Source organism: Diceros bicornis, chromosome 7 (genome assembly GCF_020826845.1).
Source record: "Diceros bicornis minor isolate mBicDic1 chromosome 7, mDicBic1.mat.cur, whole genome shotgun sequence".
Classification (NCBI taxonomy): Eukaryota; Metazoa; Chordata; class Mammalia; order Perissodactyla; family Rhinocerotidae; genus Diceros; species Diceros bicornis.
In genome coordinates this window covers 53,206,897-53,229,175 of record NC_080746.1, presented here as the reverse complement: position 1 = coordinate 53,229,175, position 22,279 = coordinate 53,206,897, and the positions used below count along the sequence as shown (strand labels likewise).

Below are 22,279 nucleotides of genomic sequence, written 5' to 3'. Positions count from 1 at the left end.
AATGTGATGAGTGATATTGGTTGGCTTTTGAATGTCAAACTTACCTTGCATTCCTGGGACGAACACTACTTTATCATGATGTCTTATCTCTAATGATGTATACACATAAATATTCCCTATTATATATATTTTTCCTAAAACACATATGTGTGATATATATATATATATATGTGAGTGTGTGTGTATATATATATAGATATACATTTTTTTAGTTGAATTCGATTGCTGATATGTTTTCGTAAAAAAAAAGGATTTGTGCATTTATATTCACAGGGAATATTGCTCTGTAATTTTCTTTTCTGTAATCTTTGCCAGGTTTTGGTAGTAGGGTTATGCTGTTTTCATAAAAATGAGTTACCAAAGGATTCCCTCTTCTTATGTTTTCTAAAAGAATTTGGGTAATATTTGTGTTCTTTTATGTTTGAATATTTGACAGAATTCACCAATAAAACAACCTCGGCCTACTTTTCTAGGTATTTCCCAAGAGAAATGCAACAAATGTCCACATAAAGATTTGTTAGGGCCGGCCCTCTGGCTTAGCAGTTAAGTGCGCGCGCTCCGCTGCTGGTAGCCTGGGTTTGATCCCGGGCGCGCACCGACGTGCCGCTTCTCTGGCCATGCTGAGGCTGCGTCCCACATACAGCAACTAGAAGGATGTGCAGCTATGACATACAACTATCTAGTGGGGCTTTGGGGGAAAAAAATAAATAAATAAAATTATTAAAAAAAAAAAAAAAGATTTGTTAGTGACTGTTTATGTACAAATCCATTTTAATTTGTAATTGCCCCAAATGGAAACAACCTAAGTGCCCATCAACACGTGAATGGATAAATAAATTGTGATATAAAGATACACTGAGGGCTGGCCTGGTGGTGTAGCAGTTAAGTTCACGCCTTCTGCTTTGGCAGCCCAGGGTTCGCTGGTTCTCATCCTGGGCAGGGACCTATCCATCACTCATCAAGCTATGCTGAGGTGGTGTCCCACATAGAAGAGCTACAACTCTACAACTATGATATACCACTATGTTCTGGGGCTTTGGGGAGAAAAAAGAAAAAGAGGAAGATTGGCAATAGATGTTAGCACAGGGCCAACCTTCCTCAAAAAAAAAGATATACTGAACTACTACTCAGCAATAAAAAGGAAAAACTAAGGATACATGCAACAACATGGATGAATCTCAAAAGTATGACGCCGACTGCAAGAAGTCAGGAAAAATAGGAAATACTGTATGATTCCATTCAAGTAAAATTCTAGAATATAAAAACAATATAGTGACAGGGATATTGTCAGTGGTTCCTGAAGAATGACGCAGAGGGAAGAATGGACTACAAAGGAGCATGAGGAAACTTTATGTCTATGACATTGACTGTACTTCAATCACCCCTCAAAAATTATTTTAAAAAAAGGGGGGAGGACAAAGGGGAGTTTTTCTAGAACTGAAAAATCAATTTAAAAAATTATCCAAACCAAGCACATGAGGAAAAAAGATCGGAAAAAAAAAAAAAAAAGAATAGTATCAGTGACATACGTGTCAGTATCAAGTGGCCTAGCATATGAATAATTCAAGTCTCAGAAGCAAAGCAGAGACAGAATGGGGCAGGAAAAAATCTTGAAGAACTAGTGGTAGAAATTTGGCTGAACTGGATCAAAAATAGCAACACATCAAACCAGAAAGGTAAGTGAACCCCAAATAGAGTAAACACAAAGAAAAACACATATGATAGCATAATTAAATCGCTAAAAAACAAAGATAAAGGAAAAAAAACTTAAAATAGTCAAAGGCCCGAATAGCCAAAACAATCTTGAAAAAGAAGAACAAGGTTAGAGGTCTCACACTTTCTGATTTCAAAACATATTACAAAGCTACAGTAATTAAAGCAGTGTGGCACTGGCATTAAAGACAGACAGACAGACCAATGGAATAGAATACAGAGCCCAAAAATAAACCCTCACACAGATGGCCTAATAATTTTCAACAAGGATGCCAAGACCATTCAATGGGGAAAGGACAGTTTTCTCAACAAATGGTGCTGGTAACATTGGATATCCACATGCAAAAAAATGAAGTTCGACCTTTACCTTACACCATATATTACAATTAACACAAAACAGATCAAAGACCTAAATGTAACCGCTAACACTATCAAACTCTGAGAAGAAAACATATGAGGAAAAGCTTCTTGAAATTGGATTTGGCAATGATTTTTTATATACGACACCAAAAGTACAGGCAACAAAAGTAAATATAGATAAATTGGATTACATCAAAATTTAAAACTTCTGTGCATCAAAAGACACATTCAACAGAATGAAAAGGTAACTTATAGAATGGAGGAAATATCTGCAAATCATATATCTGGTAAGGGATTAATATCTACAATATATAAAGAACTTCACCAACCCAACAATAAAAAAACCCAATAAAAAATGAGCCAAGGACCTGAATAGAGAATTCTCCAAAGAAGATATACAAATGACCAACAAACAAATGTGGTATATACAGGGAATGAAATATCATTAAGCCTTAAAAAGGAAAGAAATCCTGACATATGCTGCAACATGGATGAACCTTGAGGACATTATGCTAAGTGAAATAAGCCAATCACAAAAAGACAAGTATTGTATGATTTCACTTATATGAGTTACCTAGAGAAGTCAAATTCATCCACATAGAAAGTAGAAAGGAGGTTGTAGGGGCTAGGGGAAGGAGAAATGGGGAATTGTTTAATGGGTGCAGTTTCAGTTTTGCAAGATGCAAAGAGTTCTGGAAATTGGTTGCATGACAATGTGAAAGTACTTAACACCACTGAACTGTACACTTAAAAATGATTAAGATGGTAAATTTTATGTGTATTTTACCACAGTTTTTTAAAAAGGGAGCAAAAAATCATTTAGAGGAAGGAAGATACATTACACATAGGAAAATGAGAATCAAGGAACAGCTGACCTCTCATTAGAAACAATGATGTCAGAAGACTCTAGTATCCTTTAAAATGCCAAAGAAAAATAAAACCATCATTCCAGAATTTTATACCCAGCAAAAATATCTCTCAAAAATGAAGATGAAATAAAGGTATTTCCAGATAAATGAAAATTGGGAAAATATATCATGAGGGGACTCACATGGCAAGAAATGGTAAAGGAAGCTCTTCTGGCTGAAGTGAAAGAAAACCATGTGAAAACTCCACTAGACAATGTTTAACACTTGCTTCCAACACTCATACATATTTTAAAGAACTTAGGAGGGAAAAAATAGTCTTTCATAATTATGCAGATATCTACTATATTTACTATTTACTATTTTTGCTTCATTCCTGAAGATATTAGTTTCCTTCTGGTACTATCTTGCTTCAGCCTGAAGAACTTCCTTATCATTTCTTTAAATTAGATCTCCTGGAAATTCTCTTATTTTTCTTTCATCTGAGAATGTCTTAATTTTGTTTGCATTCCTGAAGGATACTTTTGCAGGCTATAGACTTCTGGATTGATTGAGTTTTTTTTTTCTTTCCATTAATTTCAAGTGTGTTTTTCATTATCACATGGAATATTATTATAACATGGACTTTTAAATCTGTGTCTGATAATTCCAACATCTGGGTTATGTTGGGGTTGACAACTGCATCTTCCCTTGAAAACTGGTTACACTTTGCTGGTTCTCTGTATGCTGAAAAATTTTGAATTATATCCTGAATGCTGTGATATTAAGTTATAGAGACTCTGGGTTCTGTTATAATCATCTGAAGAATGCTGATGTTTTTGTTTTTGCAGGCAGCACACCTGGTTAGGCTCAGACTGCAAGTTTTGATCTTCCGCCTGTGTGTGGTAGCACAAATCTCAGTTTAGTTCACAAAGCCTTTGTTATGCTGGTTTGGGTCAGTCCCACACTTAGAACTGGAACTCCTAAGTTCTTTTTCAGAGGTTCCATCTCTCTCCTAAATTTTACCATCTCTTCACTTATTATCCATTTTCATCCCACAGATGAAAGCAATTAACAATCATTTTAAAATCTTTGTATGCTAGCTCCAAAATTTGAAAGAACTGAGTTCTTTCAACTATGGGTCAACTTTTACAGTTTTTTCCTGTGTCTAGCAATTTCTCATTGTATACTGAACATTTTGGATGATATGTTATAGGAATTTCCTCCATAGGAAAAAACATGTAAATTGGACCCACCCAGTGTGGGTCCCTCCTTTTAAGAGTCACATCTCTTCCAGTTTCTGCCTGCTTTTTCATTGTTCTTCAGTGCCTTCAAACAGTTGTTTTTTTATGTTTTGTCCAGAGTTTATAATTGTTACAGTATGTTTAGTATCATGCAAGCTACTCTACTACTATCAGAAACTATACAGTTTTTCTGGACTGAAGAAAGCTTCCTTCCCACCCTCCACGCCCCCCTTGGAAGTCTGCAAAAAATGTTTGAACTTATTTTTTCCAAAAATCTCCCTGAGATCCTGCTTATCACCTTCTTGCTCCCACACCTACACAAGAGAAAACAAAGACAGAGAAAATCACAGCTTGGTCAAGGCGCCACAATAAAGCTGCTTCCCCAGCTATAGATAAGTTCTATCTCCTCTATTACGTTATCTCTCTACAACACGGATTTGTTCAAATATTTATTAGGCACCTACTGTGTGCCCTGGGTCCTGTCTTCAAAGAGTAGTAATCTATTAATATAAAAATCCATATTAGGAAGCAGAAAGTTCCAAGCGCTGTGAGAGAGAGGATCAAAAACTGCCATGAGAATTCACAGCAGAAATGAATTCCAGCTAGGAAGATGAAGGGAGGTTTTAGAGAGGTGGGGATGCAGAGAGTGGGCCCTAACTGCTAATTCAAGCAGAGACATTTATATATTTGTTCTCTGTTGCTTTAGCAGTATCATGGGAGTGGGGGTGGTGGTGGTTGTTAACATTATATAAGGCCTTCTACTTAAAGTGTGATCTGCAGACAATCTGCACTGGCATCATTTGTAGTTTAGGATCTCAGGACCTACTCAGGTCTACTGAATCAGAATCAGGATTTCAACAAGATCCTCAAGTATTTCACATGTACATGAAAATTTGAGAGGCACTATTATAAAGGATTTTGTCTTTCCCTAGAACCAGGATTGTAAGACCTCACATCTCTACTCCCAGGCAATCATACACGTCGTAGAAGGGGATGGGGCACAGGAGAACAACTGGTAATATGTACTGAGCGTCTACTGCTGGGTAGTTTATGTATGTTTTGTCATTTTATGCTCATTAGTAAGCCACTGAATTAATTATTCCCATTCTGCAGATAAAGACACTGAAGGTCAGGAAGGTTAAATAAGTTGGCCAAGATCACAATGAAGTGGCAGAACCTGAATTTGAACCTATATCTGACTGACTCCAAAGCCTGTAAGATGCTTTTCATTATATCACAGATTCTCTGGTCTGTGACTCAGGAAAATCAGGTGCTATTTACAGTTCTGCCACTAACTTGTGATCTTGGCTAATTCATTCTGCCTTCTTAGAACTCAGCTCTTCATGTATAAGCTGATGAAGGCTGAACTAGTGCAAGTTCACAGAAATGAATCATGCTGCTTCAGGAAAATGGGTATCTGAGGCAGCCTTAAGATTAAGTGTTGGGAGCCTGTTGTGTCATGGTAAATAACTCAGAAAACCAGAATCACAGTAGCATAGTGTCGAGAAGTGAGTACAGAACTGGAAATGAGAAGACCTGGGTTCTAGTCCTTTATTAGTTGTGAGTCTCAGTTTCTTCATCTATGAAATAGAGATAAATGATCTACACTGGCCATCTCTCAGTGTGTTTGACTGGTTCAAGAGAGATTATCCATGAAAATATTGTGAGAGTGATACATTAATACAGCCAATTCTCTAATTGCTTTAATTTTCATAATACAAATTAGATATTTCTACATTAATTAATTAAGGAACATGATTTGTAATTTGCCAGCCATGGTAGCAATTGGGAACCAGCTGTGGCAAAGCCCATCAGCTCTGTGCTTTTGTTTATCCTAAAAATGAGAACAAAAGGTAATAAAAATATGTATAGGCTCTGCACTTGAGAGAGCGCTGGTGGTGTTAGAAAGACAAAGACAGTTTTTTTAAAGCAGGGAGTCCTAGCTCTAGAACTTTCTGTGATGATAAAAATGTTTGCTATCTGTATTATCCAGTATGGTAGCCACTAGCTATGTGTGGCTACTGAGCACTTGAAATGTGGCTAGTGCAATGGAGGAACTTAATTTTAAATTTTATTTAACTGTAATTAACTTAATTTAATTTTAATTAATTTGAATAGCCACATGTGGATAGTGGCTACCATATGGAACAGTGCAGCTCTAGAGCAAAAGTGAAATATGTATTTGTTCAATAATGGTAAGGTTTTATAGCTATACTCTTAAGGCCAACAAGTAAACTGACTTTTTTTCAGTTCTGAAACTCTAGCCCTTAATGCCTTTTTTCCCCAAAGAAAACAGAAAATTTTTATAGCATGATTTTTGATAATGGGAGGTTTCTCTGGAAGCCAATTATCACTGTATAGCAACATAGATGATACCAATAAAATGTGAAGGTTACCTAAGCGAAAAAATGGTGTTTTGTCCTATAAATATATATTTGCTTACCCGAAAAGATGTAACATTTTACTTCTTTGTCTTTAAAATGAAAAAACAGAGACTGAAAAGTACTAGGCCCTGTGAGTGGTCACTCTACCAGCTACTGTTCACAGCAGGCTCCTACCTTGCATTTTCTGCTCTCCGGCTTATGCACTGGTGCAAGTAGAGATACTCCTGAGGTGCACTGGTGGACAAGGTGGGCTGCATGTGGTTTGACACAGGGGGTTCAAATGTGAACAAGGTTGGCTGGCTGGAGTGCGATGGGGCTGAGGATTTTCGTTCTCGGAGAAGGTGCTGATTGGAGCTGCTGAGCTCAGCTGGAGAAGAGCGGGGGCCATGACTGGCTGAGGAAATGTTTCTCAGGGAGTCTGTGAAAAGGAGAAAGAGCTCTGTGAATGAAAAAGGAAGGAAAGGTGTCCTTATCTCAAAGTGGCTGTCAGAGGAAGAAGAAATATTAAGAGCAGAGGCAATGATCCAGCAGCAGCATTCCCTCCTTATCACACACCTGCCCCCGCTCTGCCCTCCCAGAAAGGAGGGCTGTGGCCTCCTGGGTCTATACCTCTGTACTGCTCCTGGAGTCACCTGGAGGCCACTCTCTATCACAACCTGGGCAGATACTGCCCAGGATCTGGCCCACTTCCAGGAGGTGTGGCTACCTGTGTCCAGGAATGTGACTCCAGCCCTCAGGCAAGGCCAGCCTCTGGGGTACTGAGTACCACTGCCTTCCTTCTCTTTGGGGGCTCCTGTTCTCATCTCCTCCCTCAAAGCTAAGGCTAGCTTTGTTAAATGAAGCTTTGCATCCTGGAGACTCATTCACTGAGGTCCTGGACTGTGCCTTACTGTATTAATGATAAAAGCACAAATATATTTGGAGCTGTCCCTTACGACTGGTCCCAGCTCCTCCTGCCTGCCCTTCCAAGTCCTCTGAGGATAGCGATGTTCCCCACTCCCCAACTCTTGTACCCACTACTCTCTATCGGTCTTTTTTTCTCTTAACTCTTATCTTAAAGTCTCGTCTGTTGTGTTAGAAAGGAAGCGAGGTATTAAAGACAGATAATAGCTTAGAGTGCTACACCCCAAGCCAAGGGCATTATTCATTTGGCTGGCTCTCCAAGCTTAGTCCAAATTCCTTAGCATAACATACAAGGCCTTTCACAGTCTGACCTATTTCCTGCTTTTCTCCTCCCATACCCAAGGCATATGGAAGCTTCATCAGTCCTGAACACACCAGCTTCTTTTATGATTCTTTGTTTTTGGCTTATGCTGTACCTTTCGCCTAGCTTTCACTTCTGCTCTCCTGGCACTCATATGTAGACTTTAAGACGCTACATGGATATCATATTCTCTCTGAAACCTTCCTGGACTCCATCTTCTTCTAGGTGCCAACAGCACTTGGCTCATGCTTCATTACGTCACTCTGCTTCCTTGTCCAGCCCATGGGTTTCTAAGAACTGATGTTGTTACCTCTATAGCCCCAGCATTTACCTAATAAAGACCAGGTACATAGGAAGTTCTTAGTTTGTGTTTGCAGAATAAGCAAAAACAGTCATTCAGCATACAATAATTCCAACAGCGAAACTTTTTGTTCAAAACAAATAAAGGTTTAAAGATGTAATTTCTGGTGATGTGATAGCTAGTGAGGGATAATGCTTTAGTGGTGATGATGGTGGCTTTCTAGGGTTATTCAAATCATTTCAGAGGGGACATAGTTCTGTTTTCACTCCCTGTTATCTGACCTATTTCAGGCTGTACTCTTCTTATAGCCCTAGGCAGGACCACCAGCTCATTAATGCTCTACAGTATTAATTACTCTCCAGTCTTCCTGATGCTAGGCAGGACAACTTCTGCCAGTGTACAACAAAAAAAGCCATAGGCCTCTGGGGAAAAACTATTCCAGTGACAGCTGTATTGACCTCCTAAATGAATTCCCATTATAGATCTCGTAGTGAACTGGACGTTTGTTAACAGAATCAATGGCTTCATTACTCCATTAGATTTGCAAGATGAACTCTCTAATGGCAGAGCACAGAGGCTTTATGCTAGGGGACGGAGTAGCCATGGCGCCAGGGAATGAACACAAGCTGCTGCCTGAGAAGACACAGGGAAGGTGCAAAGAGAAAGCCTCTGGAGCGATTCTACATTCTCCATGGTCTTTTTAGACTCCTCCTCCTCTGCCCACCCCTTCAATGGGGGCAGTCTTCAGGGTTCTGCCCCAGACTCTCCTACAGCTTCACTCTCACTCTGGAGACTCTCCTGGGGTATCCTGTCCACTCTCACAGCCTCAGTTACCACCTATGTGATGACAACTCTCAAATCTTAATCTCTAGCTCAGTTCTCTCTCCTGGGCTCCCTGTTGAATATCCCTCCGTCTGCTGGGCACCTCCATTCAGATGTCCCACAAGCAAGTCAAGCTCAACAATCTCAACTGATCTCCTCACCCTCCTCCTGTGTTCTCTATCTCAGTGAAGTACATCAACATCACCATCTAATCAGGTCTCCAAGCCAGAAACCTAGGCATTATCTATGACTCTTTCCTGTTTCTCAACAACCACATCACATTATTATGTCACTGCCCTGCTTAAAATTCTTCAATGGATCCCTGTTATCCTCGGGATGACTTACAAAGCTCTCTCTTTTTAAAACCGTTTTCCTGTTTATTTTTTCAACCTTGTTCCTCACCAGTATTACCCTGTGTTTCAAACAGAAATTCAGGAAAATACCAACCTCTCTCTCATCACTCCATACATTAGGCTGTAAACTCAGTGAGGGCAGAGATTCTGTCTCTTCTGTAACAGTTTTATACCTAGCATCAAGCCCAGTGTGTGACACAACTCCATAAATATGTGTTGATTAAATAAATGAAGTACATACCATAATAAGTCATACCGCCTCAATAACATTCAGACTCCTCACTGCCTTCAGAATCAAGTCCAGGTTCCCCAGTCTGACAAGAAACGCCATTTTGTCCCAACCTCCTTATCCTGCCTTGTCACCCAAAACATCCTTCATGTCCCCTATGTTGAATGTTTGGGCTGTGGGTCTGTATAGAAGAGGAGTGATCTGTCCTCACCTCTGGTGTCCTCTGCCTCCAGCTCAGGCTGTGGAATCAAATCTGTGACCCAGCCTGTCTACCTGTAGAACTGGAGAAATCATTTCACCTCTCTGAGTCTCAGTTTCCTTATTTACAAACTGACATATGGTGGTTATAAGGATGAAATGCATAAAGGGTCTAGAAAACTCTACATGTTTAGGTACTCAAAATGTGTTCTAGTCACTTCTGCATTCCCAGTGCCTAGAACAGTCCCAGTATATAGTGGCTATTCAATACATATTTGTTGAATGAATAAAAGAATTTTCCCTGGCACAAAAATCCAAATATGCTTATTTCCTGTGGTCAAAATCAGAGAGGTTTTCAAAGTCTGTTAATAAGATGAAGTAGGGGTTAGGATGAGTTGGGCCCACAGATGCTTGGAATTTTTTTCTACCAACATAAAGCTATGTCTATAAAACCAGTGAGCTCCATTATGGTCTGCAGCTCCAGAGAAGTTCTTTCAAAGCTGTTTTGGCACTAACCCTTACCAAAATCCCACTTCTGCTTGCAACTTTAAAAGATTTCTACCTGAATTTATATGATTATTCCTTGGTGCCTATACTGGGTTAAATAGTGTCCCTCCAAAACTCACATCTACCTAGAACCTCAGAATGTGACCTTATTTGAAAATAGGGTCTTTGCATATGTAATTAAATTAGAATGAGTTAAAATGAGGTCATACTGGATTAGGGTGCACCCTAATCTAATGACTGGTGTCCTTATAAGAAGAGAAAACAGAGACATACAAGGAGAATGCCAAATGGTGAGAGAGGTAGAGATTGGATAAACAAAATGTGATATATCTATACAATAGAATATTATTCAGCCGCATGAATGAAATACTAATACATGGTACAACATGGATGAATCTTCAAAACACTATGCTAAGTGAAAGAAGCCAGTGATAAAAGACTATAGACTGTATGATTTTATTTATGTGAAATGTCTAGAATAGGCAAATCCATAAAGACAGAAAGTAGACTAGCAGTTTCCTGGGGGCTGGGATGGGGGAGTGGGAAGGGAACATGACTGCTAATGAGGATGGTGTTTTCTTTTTGAAGTGATGAAAATTTTTTAAGATTAGATTGTGGTGATGGTTGCCCAACCCTGTGAAATACTAAAACCACTAAACTGTATACTGTAAATGGGTGAATTTCACGGTATGGGAAATATATCTTAGTAAATTTATAAACACACACACAGTTTGACAGTTCCTCAAAAAGAGTTACCATATGACCCAGCAATTCCACTTGTAGGCACATACTCAGGAGAAACAAAAACATATGTCCATACAAAAACTTGTACATGAATGTTCATAGCAGCATTATTCATAGCAGCCAAAAGTGGAGACAACCCGAATGCCTGTAAACTGATCAATAAATAAACAAAATGCGGCATATCCAAACAATGGAATATTATTCAGCAGTAAACAGAATAAAGTATGGATACATATTACAACATGTATGAACCTTGAAACATTGTGCTAAATAAAAAGAAGCTAGATTTTATTTATATTAAATGTCTAGAATTGGTAAATATATAGAGACCGAAAGAAGATTAGGGGTTGCTTAGGGCTGGCGAGAGGATGGGGAATGGGAAGTGACTGCTAATGGGTATGAGATTTCTTTTTGAGGCGATTAAAATGTTCCAAAATTAGATGGTGGTGATGGCTGCACAACCCTGTGAATATACTAAAAAACACTGACTTGTACACTTTAAATGAATGATATATGGTATGTGAATTAAAAACACACACACACACACACACATGCATAAAGCCCTTTGTAAAGTATGAAGTGTTAAGTATATGCAAGAGATTAACAGTAGTCTAATTAAATATATCTAACCTTTAGTTTTTCATTATTTCCTCTTTGAAGAGAAAATTGAACACTCAGTAAATATCAAGTCCTTACTAAAGTATACTGAGTAAGAGACATTCTCCCTTTCCTACCTTCGGTTCCCTACATCTCCTCCAACCCCACTGTTCAGGGCTTCACCCTATAATCATAGCAAGGCAGTGGGAATTTCAGCAACACAAAATAGCAAGAACTTATGGTTTGGGGTCAAAAGATCCAAGCAGGTTGAAATTCCATCTCACAGTGAGTGGACCTCATGCATGTGACAGGAGTCAGGAGACTGGGGATCCAGTTCCAGCTCTGCCATTAACTAGTTATGAAATCACGGACAGGTCTCTCTCTGAGCTTTAGTCCCATACCTATCAAATTGGGAGAATAATCCTTGGCCTGCCTATCTGTCTCGTGAGGCTGTCACAAAAGGTGAATGAGATAAGGGTATGAAAACAAATCTGTGCATTCCCATAAAACGTTAACAGGATTTATTTTTATTGCCTGGGTACCTCTTGAGGGAAGGAAAGAATGGTAAAGATAAAGGAAAACATTAAACAATGTGTGTCTGGGCTGTTTTTGGTACGTGGCTGTAAGGCTGTTGTAATGATGTGTCTTGGGTCATTAGGAAGGTCACTTACACAGCAAGAAGAAAATGGACTTTTCCAAACTCCTGGCCTGGGCTTCTATCTCCAAGTCTAGACTAAAGATAATGGCAGAAAATGCCTGAGTCAATTTGTTTTCTTTTAAACAGGGTTTTATTTTTTCCTCTTCATCCTGGCTTCTTTTTAGGGCCCTACAAAATCACTCTCCTTCCTTTCCACAATCACCCCTGGGAAGCCTGCCCAGCATACAAACACTCCTCCCACCTTCTTGAAAAACTCTAGAACAGGAAAGCTCTGAAGGATTTCAGTGGAGGAGCCTAGCCCAGCTCAGCTCAGCCCAGCCCAGCCCAGCTCAGCTCAGCTCAGCTCAGCTCAGCCCAGCCCAGGCAAGCCAAGCCCAGCCCAGCCCAGCCCAGCCCAGCCCAGCCTAGCCCAGCCCAGCCATCAAGTGGCTAGTGATAACAGGAGCAGGAAAGGGGCAGTTGGCGGGAGTTTCTGGAAAAGATGACTGGCCAATAACGACTGGTTCCCTTATCTCAATGCCCTTTTTATCTTTATCCTTTCCCCCTAAAATCCCCACCCCAAGCTTCAGTGGGTCTCAGAACCCACAAAGTGGTAGACCAAAGCTCATGCTGGAGCCCGGGATGGAGGCAAAGCCTGGCTCTGCTAACTCCTAGCTCTGTGGCCCTGGACAGTTACACAAACCTCTTTGATCCTCACTTGTTCAACAGGGAGAATACATACTTTGTAGGGCTGCTGTGAGGATGGGAGATCATTTATATAAAGCATTTAGCATGGAACTCCACCCTTCGCAATGCACCTACTCCTGGAGTATACATGAAACTGGCAGAAACCTTGAAATTGGCCAAGACGTATGGCGTTGCTTTCCAAGCTATAGTGGATGCTCAGAAGGTAATTGTTATCACTGTTTTAGTCACAACTATACCCTGGATAGATGTTATATGCAGAATGAACGAGAACAAAAAGGACAATATGGACTATAATAATCATAGCTGCCATTTACTAAGCACCTACTATGTGTCTCTAGTCTACCTTATGAAGTAGATAGTACTATCTCCATTTTTTTTTTTAATGAAAAAACTGAGAAGTTAATAATGAGTTCTGGGGCCCGGTGGCGCAGCGATTAAGTGTGCGCGCTCCACTGCGGCGGCCCGGGGTTCATAGGTTTGGATCCCGGGCACGCACCAACGCACTGCTTGGCAAGCCATGCCACGGCGGCGTCCCATATAAGGTAGAGGAAGATGGGCACGGATGTTAGCCCAGGGCCAATCTTCCTCAAGAAAAAAAAAAGGGGAGGATTGGCACCGGATGTTAGCTCAGGGCTAGTCCTCCTCACAAAAAAAAATAAATAAAAAATAATAAGCTCTGGGGTCACACAGCTAGAAAGCGGCAAAGCCTAGATCTGAAATAGATCTCACTGTCTTCAAAGCCAATCATTTTCACCCATGTAGAGAAAAGAGATCCCACAAGATCCCTATCAGGTGAAGGGTATTAGCTTTATGGGAGGCAAAGTCAAATAAGAGACTAAGGGTCTAGGCCTAGGTCTGCTGTGAACTGGCTGAGGGGCCTTGGGCATGCCATTTCACCTTCCTGGGCCTCGTTTTCTCTATTTATAAAAGGAAGAACCTGGATTAGATCAGGGATACACATCAAAGTCATCTTTGGGAAACTTAAGAGAGCTGCTCCACGTAAGACCTACTGAGTCATATTTACACAGAGATTTAGATTAAGCTCTGCTGGTTTGGTTTTTAACAATCTCTGGTTCTTAATTCTGAGGCAGAGGAATTAGGGTCGGCTGAAAAATCAAGGGCAAAGCAAGGTCTGAAAACCAAATGAAAGAACAAATTCTTTCAAAAATCTTTCTTTGTATCATCAAAATTATAAATTGGAAACCATCCATGTTCTCACTGGCCCTTCATATCATCTGTCTATGGGCCCCTCCGAAGGAACAATCTGTAACAGAAAGAACCCTGACATGGGTTCAGAAACATGGGAGTCCAGGTTCTGAAATTATTCTACCGCAAGGCCTTGGGCAAAATTTTTGATCTCTCTGTACCTCACTTCCTATGCTGTCAAATGCCAAAGAGAACATCCACCTTACAGGGTTCTTTTGAGGATCTGATGAGATGAAATATGAGTAAATAGTAATTATTAAATACTCAATAAATGGTTGTTGGCTTGACACTAGTTCTTTCCATCATTTATTCCTAGAAGTGGAACAGTGGTAACATTAAGGTTTCTAACAGGTAGAAGATGACTGATGAAAGAATTCTGAAAACAGAAAATGGTATAGGATTCTATGGGGTGAGTGGTCCCCATAGAAAGCTAACTGAAAGACAAGGATCAGATGTGTGGAGGATTCTAAAAACAAAAGCATGTTGACAGGTGCTGAGGGCAAGATTGGACCAACAGCTCTCTGTCATTATAACTTACAATCCCAAGCCTGAAATTATTTAAGAAGAAATAATCTTCAAAATCCTCTTGCACACATCATAATTAGAGGAGTTATTCAAAAATTTAAGGCCAAACACAAAATGGTTTCACTCTAAACAATAACTCACATAATATGGCAATTGGAAGGGGCCCCGGAGTCCAGTCTCTGTCTTATCACTGCCATCCTCCCAACGCCCCCAAATTTCTCATGTACAGTTGGAGAAACTGAGGCCCAGAAAGGTAAAGCTACTTGTCCAAGGCCACACAGTGGGTCAGATGTGAATCCTGGAATTAGAATTCAGATCTCCCAGTCCAGCGGTCCTTCTACCGTACCAAAAAAAAGGATGTATCAACGTGAATGAAGATGTATTCTCTATAATGTGAGAGAGAGAGTGTGCGTGTATGTGTGTATGTAGGGGCAATCAAGTCAGGAGATCTGATCACCAGGACACTGGCGGGCGGGACTGTTATTTTATTATGAGTTTACAATCTTACTCATATTTGCATGGTTAGTAAACATTTGCTGGATCACACTACTAAAGACTAGTATAAATAATTCCCCAAGTTCAAAAATATAAGTCTCCCAGTGTTTATAAAAACTATAAAGCAGAGGAAGAAAAAGGAGGCAGAGACAGGCAGTAACATGAGACCTCGTGAGACTTTGCAGGGACTATGCTTCCCCAACCCCCTTCCTAGGAAGGAGCTGAGAAAGAACACCATCTCAGAGCTCTGAGAGCCAAGTCAGAACATCCTGACCTTAACACATACGATCTCTCGGTATACTTTAGCAGAAATCGATTCTGTGAAGGGCACAGGGGAAAGAGAGCGAGTGGCTGTAGCTTAGAGGCATGTCGCAGTCCCTGGTCACACATCCTCACATAACCTTCTTTGCCCCGGGGCATCTTATTTTAGAGATGGGAAACTAAGGCCCAGAGCAAATACCATGCTTTCCATAAGCTTCTAGTTAGAATTAACCATGGCTTCCTCTAAACTTTTTATAGTATTTCATTTTGCTGTTTATTTGTTGTTGGGAATTCACAAATCTGTCATACAAAACTAGACTGTGAGCTGTTAGAGGTCAGGATCTAGACCATCTTTGTTTCTCTGATGGTGTTTAGCACAATGCTCTGTGCCTAGCAAACGTCCAGATTAGAACAAGAAGGTGTCTGACAAACACACCACGGCAGTAAGTTTTGTCAGAATCCTTCCTCCTTGGGTCAGAAAAATGAATGACTAGCTCCAGGATCCAAACATAAACTGTTCTTTAGGGTGGAAGGAACTGTTATCTCTTAGTGAGTTTTCTGGGTTGTGTGTGTTTCTGTTTCTGGACAGCCAGTCTATATTTAGCCATGCATTGTCCTGTTCATTTTAGAGAGATCAAGTTACGAGCTTTGTTCTCACCTTACCTGCCACACTTACAGCACATCTCAGTTGTGCAGACCTTACTCCCGCTCCTTGGAGTGGGGCTTGGGGTGGCTGGGTGGTCCCCCTCAAAGAGTTAATCCATATTTGGAAATGAAGCACTCTTGTCATTTACTCAGGGTCATGAGCACTGACTGTGGGCATTACGCTAGGAGCTGCAGGCCTGTCAAAAAGCGTGGATCTGGTCCTTGCTCTATGAGCTTATATTGCAGCTGGAAAGAGCAAATTTATATTCAGGGCAGCACTTCTCCCTTCCCCCAAGGAACTTTGGGAATCCATTAGCATTCCCATGGGAATCATTCCATCTAGTGGGCACCATAAGCTCACATGTCAATGATGCATTTGACCCTTGCGACCTTTCCACAAAAATATCGAAAATACATCACTGTATTTTTAAGCTAACCAACTTAAAAGAGGTAAGCTTCTCTCTCCTTCTTTTACAGTGACTTTCACTAAGAGACAACTGGCAATCAGTGTGAAACACGAGTGTCAGACATTACAATGGTGGGAACTTAGGAATCATTACAGTAGCAATAATCACACAAACAATACCTGAAACTGCTCTATTTGGATGGCGAGCCTGGAATTCTAAGAGCTCCAGCTTGCCTAGAGAATTATGAGATCTGCAGCATTATCTGAAGCAGAACTTTGGCTTCAGGAGAGGCAGCGCGGTACAGGGAAAGGAAAATGGATTTTACAATCTGAATCTCAGCTTACTAGCTATGGAACCTAGGGATGGCATCTTAATCTAAGAGCCCTAACTTGCAAAACAGCTACCTGTAGGGTTGTCCTACCGAGTAAAGAAATGCCATAGTTCCTGCACATGAGTGCTCCACAAAGGGAAGTTCTCCCAGAACTCCATCGTGGGAGGTAACCTGGTGTGGGAGAAGATCTTAAACTTGGTGTTCAGAGACCTTCAGGATCTGATCAGAGCCAGGATTGGTCCCAGAGGGTGCAAATGGACTCAACTGGCCTTTGTGTGTTGAGCAGAGGACTGCAGGGGCAGAGAGCCTGGCAGGACCCAACTTCTAGCTGGCAGCTCTTTCTCAGCCACTGCCTCCAGTCCTGGTGTCACAATAATCTCCTGGCTTCACATCTGCAGCTTCGTTACTCATCTTCCAGCCTTGCGTCTTTGACACCTCAGCAACTCTAGGTTTTTTCCCACTCCAAAAGGGAGCGTTGCCTTTTTAATACCACTAGGAGGGCCAACACACTAAGACCATATGTACATATATCTGAGCAGGCCCACCAAGGCATATTATTACACTAGAACAAGGAGTGGCAAACTACGGCCCGTAAGTCACATCTGGTCCAGTGCCTGTTTTTATAAATAAAGTTTTATTGGCACACAGCTAAATCTATTCATTTACATATTGTTTATGGTGCTTATAGGCTACAATGGCAAAGTTGAGTACTTGTGACAGAGAATATTTGAGTGGTAAAGACTAAAATATTTACTATCTGGCCCTTCACAGAGAACGTTTGCCAACTCTTGGACTAGAAGTTTTCATTCTAGTTTGTATAATCATGTCCTCTTTCAATACATTAGCATCTAATTTAAGTTCATCACTAAGGAGACAAAAGTAAGCTGAAACCAAGACCAGTGAATCCCAAACTTATGCTCTGAAATAATCAAGAGGCAGAATCACAAGAAAAGCCAGTTTGGAGAGGTCGTTAGTATTATTATAAGAAATCATATTCATTTACATTTTAGCACATCTTGGGTACAAACAACATGCTAGTTTCTGGTCTGCACACAGAATCAAAAGCTTCAAGAGAATAACATGATAAACTTGTATTGGCAGGCTTGGAAAAAAGAACCATATTGTTCTTTTTGATCCTTAACCACTTCTTCTTCCATATTACAAATGCACAGGTCTGGAAATGACCAAGGGATCATTTAGTTCAATATTTTATTTTACTGATAAGAAATCTAAGGCCCAGAGAGAACAAGTGATTTTCTTACCAGTGACTGAGTGGCAGACCTGGGCAAGGATGTCAATCTCTTGTTTCTCAGTTCAGTGTTTTTCTAGTACTACATCTAACTGGAATAACAACAAACATTATAAGCTCTGAGTATACTTTTCTACTTCTGAGGAAAATGAAAATAGCTTTCATCTAATAATCTAACATGGTTTCCTGAAGTTCTCTACAAAGTCCAACACTAATGACTGAAAAAGGTCAGAAGTATTATTGACATAGTCTTTGAAAAAATAGTAACATTTTCATATGTGCATATAGTACCTTCTAATTTGCTTTGGTACCAAGTAATACAAAAAAAGGCTGCTGGGATTATACAGAGATTGGACTCAATTTATAGATCAATTTGGTGAGAAGTGACATAGTAACAATATTGAATGTTCTACTTCATGACATATTGTTCTACATTTACTGGGTCTTTAATTTCTCCTAGCAATGTTTTGTCATTTTCTGTATAGAGATCTTGCATGTTTTTTGTTGAACTGATTCCTGAGTATTTTATTTTTATGCTATTCTAAAAGGAATTTTTTAAAAATTTATTTTCCAACTGTAGGCTGCTTTCAACAACTTTGACATTTATAACAGCCCTGAAAAGTTGGCAGGGCAGTGATCTTTGCAAATTCATTTAACATATGAAGAAACTAAGACTCAGACAAATAAAATGACTCATTCAATGTTACAGAATCTTAGAAAATGCCCTAACCAGGATTCAAACCTAAGTCTTTTTCACACCAAGTTGAGGGCTCATTCTACTGTGCAGCTCTATGTGAGCGTAGATGAAAAGCATATACCTATAAATTACAAATGCTACACAACTATTCAGTGGAATTTAAAAAAGAAATCTATTTTAATATGACTAATAAAGAAACCAATACCCAGAGAGGCCTTTCCCGATCACTTGACCTAAGTGCCTTTCTAGTCACTCCTTTTTACATGACTTTGTCTTTTCTTCAAAGCACTTATTGCTACCATTTAAACATTTTGTTTTTGATCTGTCTCTTCCCACTTGACTATAAGCCCCTTTAAGAGTTTGAACCTCACATGTTCTGTTCATCATTGATGCTTCAGTGTGGTGGCCATAAAAATATGCCTCTTAGATCTCCTGATGTGGGTAGCATAATTGACTGACAACCCCAGCTGCTGGCCCCTCTGCATCCTCAACTTTCCATGGCCTGTTCTTATCCAGTGACAAAGAATGGCAGAAGTACTAATACAGGCCTGTTCCTGTGAGACACAGTACTCCTTTAATGGGAGACCTTGGCTCGAAAACTTCCACTGACCTGGCTGAAATGGTCTTAGAACTGCATTGCAGACTGATCCTCCTTCCTGCCTTCTCTCCATCACAGGTCTCAGACCTGCATCCCACCAAAGGCTTCCTGCCCTTCTCTGGCTCCCACCCGTTATCCCTCACAGGTGTTTAACCCGATAAATCTCTTGCACATCTAAACTCATCTTGACAGCTGCTTCTCCAAGAACCTGAACTAACATACCCAGTGTCTAAAACAGTGCTTGATGAACAAATGGTTGGCCCAGGTTCATAATGCAAGTAAACCACAGACCCAGAATCAGAACCCAGGTCTCTGGTCCCTCAGTCCAAAGCATTTTCCACTCAGATCACCAATCATATGAGAAGTACGTCCTTGGTGCCTTTCTCCAGAGGGCCACTGCTCTGATGAATTTAAGGGGAAAATGTATCCACCAATAGCCAAGCCCCACAGCTGGGCCCTCAAGCTCTGTTTATAATTATGTAGACTAGCAGGGATGAAAACATCTTTCCAAGATTCAGAGAAAACTGAAGCTATGGTTTATGTTAAAGGAGAAAAGTTGGCTAAGGGTGAAACTAAAAGCAGCAAGAACTCTGTGTAATGTCCTCTTAAAGGAATGTAGGGAAAGCAGCTAGGTGGGCAAAGCCAGAGAAGGTCATCACAAAAGAGCAGAGACAGTAGTGGGTTTTCCCCAGGTCTTTGTGCATGCACTGAAGACCCTCCAGAGGTACTGCGATAGCTCGAGGGAAGGAACTACATCTAGAATTTCAGACTATGGCTTAATAGTTAAGAGCACAGATTCTGGAGCCAGACTGTCTGATTTTGAATCCTAGGTCCTTTACCTGCTAGTTGTATGAACTAGGGAAAGTTACTGAACTTCTCTGTGCCTCAGTTTCCTCATCTGTAAAATGGAAATAATAATAGGTATCTACCTCATAGGATTATATGAGTTAAGATCTGTGAAATACTATATAACACTGCCTCATACATGGTAAGCTCTATGTAAATATTAGCTGTTTTAATTTTTTTCTTTTGAGGAAGACTGACCCTGAGCTTCTTCCTCTTTTCTTCTTTTTTCTCCCCAAAGCCCCCAGTACATAGTTGTAGGTCTTTCTAGTTCTTCTATGTGGGACGCCGCCTCAGCGTGGCTTGAGAGTGGTGCGTAGGTCCACGCCCAGGATCCCAACCGGTAAATCCCAGGCCAGGGAAGTGGAATGTGCAAACTTAACTGCTGTGCCACTGGGCTGGCCCCTTGGCTGTTATTATTAGTAGTAACAGTGCATTTAAAGAGACATCTTTGTTTTTGAGCACCTCAACCTAAGTATAACGCATCTCAAATCAGGAAGGTCGGCAAGATTTATTTGATAAACATATTAATCACACACAACAAAAATGTTTTTGAGAGTGGGCAAAATAGAAATGGGGTTATTTAGGATGCTTCAGTTATGGGGAGATAAGAATAGCATGGTACACATACTCAAAGGGCTACTGTGAAGATCATAGAGAAGGCAGCGACAATTTATTAGCCATACATTCAGAAGATATTTAATGTGCGCTTATCATGTACCAAACATTATGCTATAAGCTTTAAGTGGGTTCTTATTTAATCTTCATAATAATCTTGTGAAGAACGTCTTATTTCTGTTTTACTGATGCAGAAATTGAGGCTCAGAAAGGAAATTAATTTACTCAAGACCATATTAAGATTGAACTCGTCAATGTTGTGGTTTCATGTATTTATATAATTCCAAGACCTATGCTCTTTGTACTAAATTGGCCTTCTAAACCAGTATATACATAAAAGCACTTTATAAACCATATGGTCTTATACAAATGCAACACGGTATCATCATCAACATCATTTGGAACACGAGCTAAAAGTCAAGAAACCTGGGTTTCAATTCTAGCCTTGCCAGTTAGCTGTATAATCTCGAGCAAATTAGCTCTCTCGACCTCTGGATACTCTGTCATTTGAGGAGTTTGGAACTAAACACTCTCTAAGGGCCCTTCAAGATCTCACATTCTAGAATTTTCTCATTCTGTGAAATCTATTCCCTTCTCTGTCTCGGCTGAGTGTTTTGGTTAACATGATTCACCAGCCATGAAGAATTTTGTTCACTGACCTCATCCCCAAAAGGGGTGAGGAGGTAGGGAATAAAAGCAAACAATAAACAAATGATAGATAATGTAAAATAAAGTTTAAGTCATTGGCATACCCTGACCTTATGTCCTGGGAAAAAGGTTAGAATGTTTTTGAAGTTTTTTTCCCCTCCTCAACAGTGCATTTCTCAAAATAACAATAATTTTGTATAACTATTTACAAACTTATAACCAAACACTGTAACTAAATCATTCATTTGAATATTCATTGGGCAGCTACTATGTGTCTTTACTAATGCAGTGACAGAAAGATAGGAGAGTCCTGTTCTCACCCTCAAGTCTCTCACACAACTCCTCCCCCATTCCCAAACTCTGTGCTCTAGCCTCTGGAACTTGAATAGCAGCCCATGAAGACAGCAAGAGAAACCTGAATTTTGAGTTTATAGATGTGTTGACTAACCTGATTGCGGTAATCAATTCAAAACATACGCATATATCAAGTCATCATGATGTACACTTTAGACTTATACAGTTTTGTCAATTAGACTTCGATAAAGCTAGGAAAAAAATATCTGGTATATATATTTCCATTTATGTAAAAAAAAAAAAAGGGAAACCTGAAATAACTGAGAAAATCCTGTATTAACCAGTTGTATGCTAAGATGATTAAAACTTCAATTTCTATTTTTGGCCAGATGGGGGCTTGGTATTGAAGCTAAATTCAGAAATTAAAAAAAAAAACTTTTTTCTTTCCACACTTGAGGTTAAAATTTTTTTATCTGCTAGATATGTCTTGGCACAAAGCCAGGTACAGTTCAGTTCAAAGCAGGTAAATCTTTGTGAAAAATGAGGGGTCCAGGCCCTAAAACTAGACACAGAAGAGGCAGGCAGTGACTAAGAAGAGTTGCAAGGGTAGTTTGGC

General features: G+C 40.1%; 1 protein-coding gene across 4 annotated transcripts in view; it reads right to left on the bottom strand.

The window, feature by feature from the left end:
* Window positions 1–22,279, bottom strand: part of GAB2 (GRB2 associated binding protein 2) — a 171,386-nt gene that overhangs the window by 21,595 nt on the left and 127,512 nt on the right. For all 4 annotated transcript variants that reach the window (XM_058545517.1, XM_058545519.1, XM_058545518.1 and 1 more), the window contains exon 3: window positions 6,721–6,964. In XM_058545517.1, the coding sequence (XP_058401500.1) occupies window positions 6,721–6,964 (244 nt within the window). The remainder of the gene's footprint in view (window positions 1–6,720; window positions 6,965–22,279) is intronic.